Raw genomic sequence first — 7,894 nt, forward strand, 5'->3', positions numbered from 1 at the left:
CTTATGAGACAGCCGCGAAACATAAAATCATGGAGGAAATGCAAGCTATTCGTTATCTGGAATCGTTGATCGGACAAACGTTACGGGTGCACACTACAGACACGCGCATGTTTGTAGGCACTTTCAAATGTACAGATGCGGTGAGTAAGCCATGAACCTTGTCATGACCTGGATTCCAGGCCTTGAAGAAGAGGCACGGACAAACCTTATCAGAGGAAACGTTACTAGCAATCACTGACTGGGCTCATGTCTCTCAGGAAAGGGATATTATCCTCGCGGGCACATACGAGTATCGCTTTCCCTCCCCGTCAGCCATCAGGGATGCTACCGTAAACACCAATGACGAACCAATCGAAGCAAACCCGGAGCCGAAAAAAGTCACAGTGGATATGACGAGTCGGTTTATCGGTCTTGTCGTTGTCCCTGGGCAGCATATTACGAAAATTGAGCTCGAGGAAACGCCTCAGCAGAGCCGTCTACGAGACACATTGAGGAAGACATGAGACCTCTCTTTCGCTGGGCATATCCGATGTCCGTGATGTCGAGCCGTACACGGACATTGTCTGCCACAGCTGCTCCGATTTTGACCGGCACAAGTCGCGTGGTCAAGGCTCTACAACGAATGAAGGGGATGATGAGAGCTATGGTGCCTCGAAAGGAGGGGCTGGATGCATTGCTCTGTGCAACATTGTGCATGCTCCGCATATTCAGAAGCGAGGAGATTATCGGGATCTGTTGCTTGAAAACTCCTGCTTTGCACAAATCAGATACCATTGCGCGCCGCCAAGACACCGGTCAGGATAACCAACGCAGCTTCTCGCATTATCAAACTACAACGTGGCTGGGAGACAGAGCAGGAGAACACTTGGCGCAGGACACATGGCTTGGCAATAGAAGCCACGGTCAGCTCAAAGCTGGCCTGGGATCGGGGATTGAAATGGCGGTGTTCCTGCAGTGAACTGAGGAAGATTCCTTTTCATTTCGTTCAATGTCCGGGACTTAGAACCTGTCGAGTCATTAAGCAATTACTACTAACTAGCTAGCTTGATTGACCAAGGCGACTGGCGGCATAGCTTGTTCCACGCTTGTCTGCTTTGTATGGTCAGTTAAGCTTCACAAGACCAAATTTGGAGGCCGAGAATAATTCGGAGTGCTCCGAAAGCATTTACATAGTCACCATCTCTTTAACTATATCCTAGAGAACAGCTGACTCATACTGCCCATCACATGCTCTCCAGACTGCATGCCAATCTCTTTGTAGAATGGGTTCAGATCTTCAAGGACTCAAAGCCCGGAACGCTTAAAGAACCTGCCAAGCCAAGAGAAAAGAGGGGGAAAACGAGATCGTGTTGTCTGTGCTGAAGATGTGTCAAATTCAATTCCACACTCGCCAGTCACGAGGCGTCCAGAGGCGCTGTTGACCGGTGGCTCAGCAGTATCCGAAAGCCCAGAAGTGGAAAGATGACAAACAGGCATCCCTTGTGAACGGTGATTGGCCACCATTACCTCATTTTCTCTTCTTTGATGTAAGACAAGCAGTGGGCCTGTCAATGTGATGATGCTAATGACTTTGATAACACATTTCGATGTTGAATTGTCAGAAAGAGGTTCTCTGACATAGTACACACGGATTTTACACAACCTTAGACGTATCGATAATTATTTATAGAACTAGGCACCAGTATCAACATCATAGACTTGGGGCAGCTCGTCGATACCTTAGGCCTTAGGCGTTCCAAAACCAGACCCGAGCTGTCCGGGCCGACAGATGATCCGGGGCATGCCCACAGCCACCGCATGATCGAGACCCAAAAAGGACGGCCTGGAGATTGAGAAGGCGAACATGACAGAACTGCTTCCCAATCCCAGCAAATCTCAGCAACCGAATTGGAAGTGGACTCCCTAGTACTAAAGTAGTACACCTGTTGACTTCGTCGTCTTCTACGCCACAATCAACTCACTTGCTACAAACAGAAAATTACTCTTTGCCCTCTCTTCAGTCCGTTCTACTTTCCTGACAGCTTCAGACCTCTTCTTCCCCTACTGTCTCCATCTGTACTGCCTCATAGGCTCATACAGGTTCGTTTCGTCCCTTCGATCTGCCCCAGTCCCAGGTACCGTATCTCCGTCCATTGCACACCCCATAATGACGCAGTATTTCCCCCCGTCTAGTGCATCTTTCTTCCTCCCCTCCATCCCCAAGTCAACTCAAAACTCATCCGTCGCGCAAATCCTCTTCAGCCACCTCCACCCACATACCATTCCCCTAGTCATTCCACTGTCGGTCACCTGCCCAATTCCCCGGTGTCCTGTCTGTCAAATTACCCTGCTCCGCTCATACTAACTCACATATTTCAGAAGCTTCTTCTTACCGGCGAATCGGAGCTTTCCCTTCCGACCAGCTAGCTCTGTGGCTTGGACACTGTACTGTGATGCCATTCTCCTCTCGGTCGGTTTTTGCAAATTCCCTTCCTCACTCCTCGACTTGAACGGTCGGCAACGAACGAGAATTGCACTATTTCGCATCTGGAACTATTTCCAAGCAACTCTTGCAGAAATCTCGATCTGAAGGCATAGTCTCCGTTCGATTCTCACCGGCGGATTTCCATCCTCCTTTATAATTTCAGTACCGTCGTGCAGGCCAAGGCAGGCCCGAGCATTCCAGTGCCAGCCCGGAACTTCGTATCGTCTTGAATAGACACGTTTTGTTGGATCATACAATCTCGAGCTTGGCAGATATCCACGCCTTGCAGTAATGGGTCAGTCGCATTCCAAGGGCAATTCTGGCCCTGGCGACTCTCTGCAGTCATATCCATCCTTCTCCCGCTCCGATACTAAGGAGTCTCTTCGCTCTTTTCGAGGCTCCATTCGGTCCAAGATTCGGAGTAGCGACAGTCCCAGAGGATCGACTGCAGGATTGTCGGACGATAAATCCGACGCAGCATCGGTCAAGTCGACCACCAGTAGACGCAGTTCCACCAACCAAAGCGTCCAATCTCCCGATGATACCGCTTCTCAAACCGATGCTCCCGAACCTCCTCCATCTCCTTCCCTGTCGAATAGCTTGAAACGTGGCCACAAAGATGTCAATGCTATGCAGCAGAGTGGCGAAGTCGACCATGTGTCCGATGTACCTCCCACCGGCGCTGCGCCCTCGGGCCCATCGACCCAGAAAGTCGGCGAATCGATTCTCATCAAAAGAGAGAACCAACTGAATCCTATCCTGGACTTTATCATGAATGCTCCATTAGAGACTTCTGGATCTCCGGGTATGGGAATGGGTGCTTTAAAATCTATCGACCTGGATGACATGATCTCGAGACTTCTCGATGCCGGCTACTCCACCAAAGTCACAAAGACTGTTTGCCTTAAGAATGCGGAGATCATGGCCATTTGTTCAGCGGCACGGGAGCTCTTCCTCTCCCAGCCTGCTTTGCTGGAGCTGTCGGCTCCTGTGAAGATTGTGGGCGATGTCCATGGCCAATATACAGACTTGATTCGTCTTTTTGAGATGTGCGGCTTTCCTCCCGCTTCCAACTACCTCTTCCTAGGCGACTATGTCGACCGCGGCAAACAAAGCTTGGAAACGATCCTTCTCCTCCTCTGTTACAAGCTCAAGTTTCCCGAGAACTTTTTCCTTCTCCGCGGTAATCATGAATGTGCCAACGTCACTCGTGTTTATGGATTCTATGATGAGTGCAAGCGGCGCTGCAACATCAAGATTTGGAAGACTTTCATCGATACATTCAACTGCCTTCCTATCGCTGCCACCGTCGCTGGCAAGATCTTTTGTGTTCATGGCGGGCTGTCTCCTAGTCTCTCTCACATGGACGATATTCGGGGAATTGCAAGGCCCACTGACGTACCTGACTATGGCCTGCTCAATGACCTCCTGTGGAGCGACCCAGCAGACATGGAAGAAGATTGGGAGCCCAACGAACGCGGTGTCAGTTATTGCTTTGGTAAAAAGGTGATCATGAACTTTTTGCAGCGTCACGACTTCGACTTGGTCTGCCGCGCGCATATGGTGGTCGAGGACGGGTACGAGTTTTATCAAGACCGTATTTTAGTCACTGTCTTCTCAGCTCCTAACGTGAGTACCAAATTTTCGTTTTGTCCTTTTTTTTGTGAAGATTACTCTGTTTGCTGACTGGTGTTTGTAGTACTGTGGCGAGTTCGATAATTGGGGTGCCATTATGTCAGTGTCCGGCGAGCTGCTATGTAGCTTCGAGCTACTAAAACCGCTGGATTCCACTGCTCTGAAGAACCATATTAAGAAGGGTAGGAAAGAGCGGAACAGCATGTTAAGCAGTCCTGTAAGTTCGCCCTTGCTTCGCTTCGTTCTCGCCAAGGAAGATCACCACTTCTTCGTGCAACCTTGCCGAGGCGCTTGTGGTCTATTTCTTGCCTATCCATCTATCGTCACATGGGGCATCAGTCACTAATGATAGTTCTAGCCCGCACACGTATCGGCGCAAAGCTATTAAATGTTCCACCGATCACCCGCCAAGAAATTGGCTTTTGCAACATGCTACCGCGAAGCATCTCCGAGCCCATTTCGACCGATTGAGGCCAAATGTGACGTTTTCTCAAAAGTGCATATTCTCTCGGTAATACTCGGAAGCGAGAAGCATTTTATGGTACGGTGCAGGCTCTACGAGAGCGTGTTCTCACCGTCAATATCTGAGCGCTATGGTGCTCATTTTCTGGGCTGCTCTCCTTGCTGCCCCGCAACCCTTGCACCTTCAAACACAGGCTACCCTGTATGTCATTAATAGGGCCGGCCGAACCCTGAATCTGACGGGTCCGGTCTTCCGCATAGACAGGTTGCTCGATGCTAGTTTCCCGTTGCAGGAGGCATTTGTCCGCACGGATGAGACGAGGGCCTGCTTCGAAATCGCCTGTGGCCGCTCCAACAACTATATACTGTCTCCATCCATTCCGGGCAGTTATCGGATTTCGTCCCATGAATGACGAACGGGAAACCAGACACGAAACAGTTGGCAGAAGCCGCTGTTGTATTCGCTTCCAGGTGTTTCTTCTACAATTTCTCAACTCTTCTTTTCTTGCCTCGCACTAATCTCGCTACGTCATGATATATGATTGAGAGCGGTAGTTATTGTTTGTTTCACTTCTTTTTGTTTTTCTTCTCACAACGAAGCACAAGGCGTGGGCGTTCTCTACAAACACTCTATTAGACATCCTTAAGGAATCACGAATTGACACCTGTGGGGTCAGCATTCTCTCTCCATCACGCATCGGATTCTCCCAATATTGATCATGTTGATTTAAATAGCCAGACGTGCCTTGTAGCAGCGCCTGTCAGTAATCTCACTACTGAGTCGAAGCATCAGGGCGATAAGATTCAGAACTCATCCAAGGATTCGACACCTTATCTCATCCTCTATACTCTGGTGTGGCACGTTCTCAGTTGCAGTGAGATCTTGGGAAATAGACCCCATGCTTAACATGCCGAACTTTGGATCCTGGTCGTCCACGTAGAATGAATCAGTCGGCTGGCACAAAGAACTCTCCTCCAATGATTGACTACCCACATGCATGAAGTATATCCCTGTCAAAGTCGTCCCAGGAACTATCTCTGTCTTTCTGGATCTTTGGCGGATGCATGGGCCAACAGGGAGTTTCAGCTGCAGGATAGCACTCGGTTGAAAGGTGAAGGGAACGGTCTTGAAGTTCGTGGTCACCTGCGTCACGTACGTAGTCAGTAAGCTCCGTCGACAATGAAACACACTATCTTCGACCTGGGCCACTCACCTTCAAAGACGTGATTGCCCCATAGTTGTAAGGATTGCTGCAGCCGGGCGCACTCGCAAAGAAATCCATATCGGCCTGGAGCCCCGTCAACCGCTCACCAGCTGGGCCGTCAACGGGAAAGGGGATCTTGGTTGTGTAGTCACCCGTAGCGGTTGCCGGGCAAGCCTGTAGACATTTGACGGGTGCGTCGTCGCTGTAGAAGAAATCGATTCCGACAATTGCGGTCTTCGAGACGGTTACCGAGATGCGGGTGAGGTATTGCAGCATATGGCCCCTGGGTCCGCCGAACATGATGTGCACGAGGGGCCGGTATTCCTGTAGGGGGATTTGACCGCCTGGGAACGTACCGTCGTGGAGGTGGAGGGACGGTGGTGGGAGGTCTGGGTACCAGAGTCCCGTTGTGCGGAGGGGGAGGTGCTCGCCTCTGGGGTCAGAGGGGAAGAGCGGGTTGAGGGTTGATGGGACGGCTAGGGAGACCATTTTGAAGCCCTGTAGTAGGTTTTGTCAGGTAGGTTTTTTTCGCGTGATCTTGTGGATGAGGCTTGTGTGTTATCACTCACATCGAAACAACCCTTTATTTCATGGATGGCCTCTTTCATGCATAAACGGAGAGTTTGGGGGTACTCTTTCCATGATCCCACCCAGGATGAGACGTCGCCTTTAGCCGTCACAGCACGTAGGGCCATGATGCCTCTGGGACCGACGGCGGCGATGAAGCCGGTGAGTCTGTAGCATTCGGCGCCTATGTCGAGCATTCTCTCGTTCGCCGGTAGAATGTAGCCCAGAGTGACTTCCTAATAGTCCTCGAGAATGAACCTTACACCTGAGATGTACCGTTGCCCACTGAGACGCCTAAAAGAGACTTCAATGGATCGGATCAGTGCTGAGATTGAGACTGTCTGTTCATATATCTTCCTGCATTTCACACCGCAAGGGAAGCGGTCCGCAGGTTGCGCAGAGAAGTCTCCTCCAATGGGCCTCCATGCCTTTGACGCCTTTACTGGAAAGGCCTGCAGCGTCCTGACCAAGCTATCGTTACTCAAGGGTTCCTCCAGAAGAAGATCTACCAAGTCTTCGAGGAGATTCCAAATCCGTTTTCTATTCTTCATCTCAAGTGAAGACATCAACAGCAGCCCCGTCTTTTCATAAAGGATTCTCCATTCTCGATTGCGCTGCTCGGCGATGCTGCTGTACGACGGTTCCGTCGCTTCGAAGCAGAACCCGTGCTCCTGACGGGAATTTAATCTCGAGGCCCAGAAAGTCTGACTCAAAGGTAGACTCGCAAAGGACCTCGAAGCTAGCCTGGCATTGGCGACGCTGTGAGAAGGAAGAAGCGTCTGGATGAGCTCTAGGACTTCTTGCGGCAGGCTCTGAAAACAATCCGCCACGTTCTGAAAGACTGGTGCTATTAAAGAGGCCTCTGCTGTTAGAACATTTTTCCTTTGAGAGTCCACAAGAGCCTGCTTCAACTCGGGTACAAATATAGGGTTCGCTGTTGCCAACGACAAGGGTGAGTTCTTATCGCCCAGATATCGTTTAATAAAGCCCACAATGGAGACATTCTCCCACGGATATCCCTCAGGAGCTCTATCCATGAGCCCACCATAATTGTGACCCCAATCCAACCATCCCTTTTTGTTCGCCGGACACGAAAGTAAGATATCGTAGAGCCGCTCGATGTGAACAGCTCGCGGCGCTAACCGACTCGTCAACAGTTCCCAGCAGACCTCGTGGAAGAGAAAACCAGGCTGTGGACGTAATCGCTCTCCAATGAGCAGTGGGAAGACATCTTCCGCAGACAACTCGAAGCCTTCGTCGCTCCATCGCCTCTCAGCTGCTGAAGGTGCAGCGCAGTCGGGTATTATGGTTCGTGGTACATAGCCACCTACCCCAGTCAAAAACGGCCTCCCCTCGAGTCCGGAGTTTTGATCACATCTCACTATTGAACGGTTAGCTCAACATGTTCTGAGAGCATTGTCACTAATCCACAGAATACAAGAGGTAAGAAGAAAGTCGCAAGATACAAACCTGCGCGGAAGTCCCTTTGCCAGGATGAATTCGGACTATGATATGGGATCCTGGCACCACAGATGACGCAGAGCGAGTGTGAACCTTCCAT

At 50.5% G+C, this 7,894-nt stretch overlaps 3 protein-coding genes across 3 annotated transcripts; 2 read left to right on the forward strand and 1 right to left on the reverse strand.

Annotated features, from left to right (window-relative positions):
• Positions 1 to 499: 499 nt before the first annotated feature.
• Positions 500 to 958, forward strand: CDV56_105163 (uncharacterized protein; the record flags this gene model as incomplete). The annotated part of the gene is made up of 1 exon (XM_026758782.1): positions 500 to 958. One exon carries the CDS (start codon positions 500 to 502, stop codon positions 956 to 958), a length of 459 nt encoding a protein of 152 aa, XP_026612307.1.
• Positions 959 to 2,755: 1,797 nt separating this feature from the next.
• Positions 2,756 to 4,445, forward strand: phzA (putative serine/threonine protein phosphatase; the record flags this gene model as incomplete). Its single annotated transcript, XM_026758962.1, has 2 exons — positions 2,756 to 4,093; positions 4,164 to 4,445. 2 exons carry the CDS (start codon positions 2,756 to 2,758, stop codon positions 4,443 to 4,445), a joined length of 1,620 nt encoding a protein of 539 aa, XP_026612308.1.
• An 843-nt stretch (positions 4,446 to 5,288) lies between these two features.
• CDV56_105540 (uncharacterized protein) lies at positions 5,289 to 7,894 on the reverse strand (the record flags this gene model as incomplete). Its single annotated transcript, XM_026759159.1, has 6 exons — positions 5,289 to 5,334; positions 5,392 to 5,705; positions 5,776 to 6,264; positions 6,336 to 6,569; positions 6,639 to 7,714; positions 7,804 to 7,894. The coding sequence occupies 6 exons, from the start codon at positions 7,892 to 7,894 to the stop codon at positions 5,289 to 5,291; spliced, it is 2,250 nt and encodes a 749-aa protein (XP_026612309.1).

This window comes from Aspergillus thermomutatus, assembly GCF_002237265.1.
Source record: "Aspergillus thermomutatus strain HMR AF 39 chromosome Unknown NODE_178, whole genome shotgun sequence".
Taxonomy (NCBI): Eukaryota; Fungi; Ascomycota; class Eurotiomycetes; order Eurotiales; family Aspergillaceae; genus Aspergillus; species Aspergillus thermomutatus.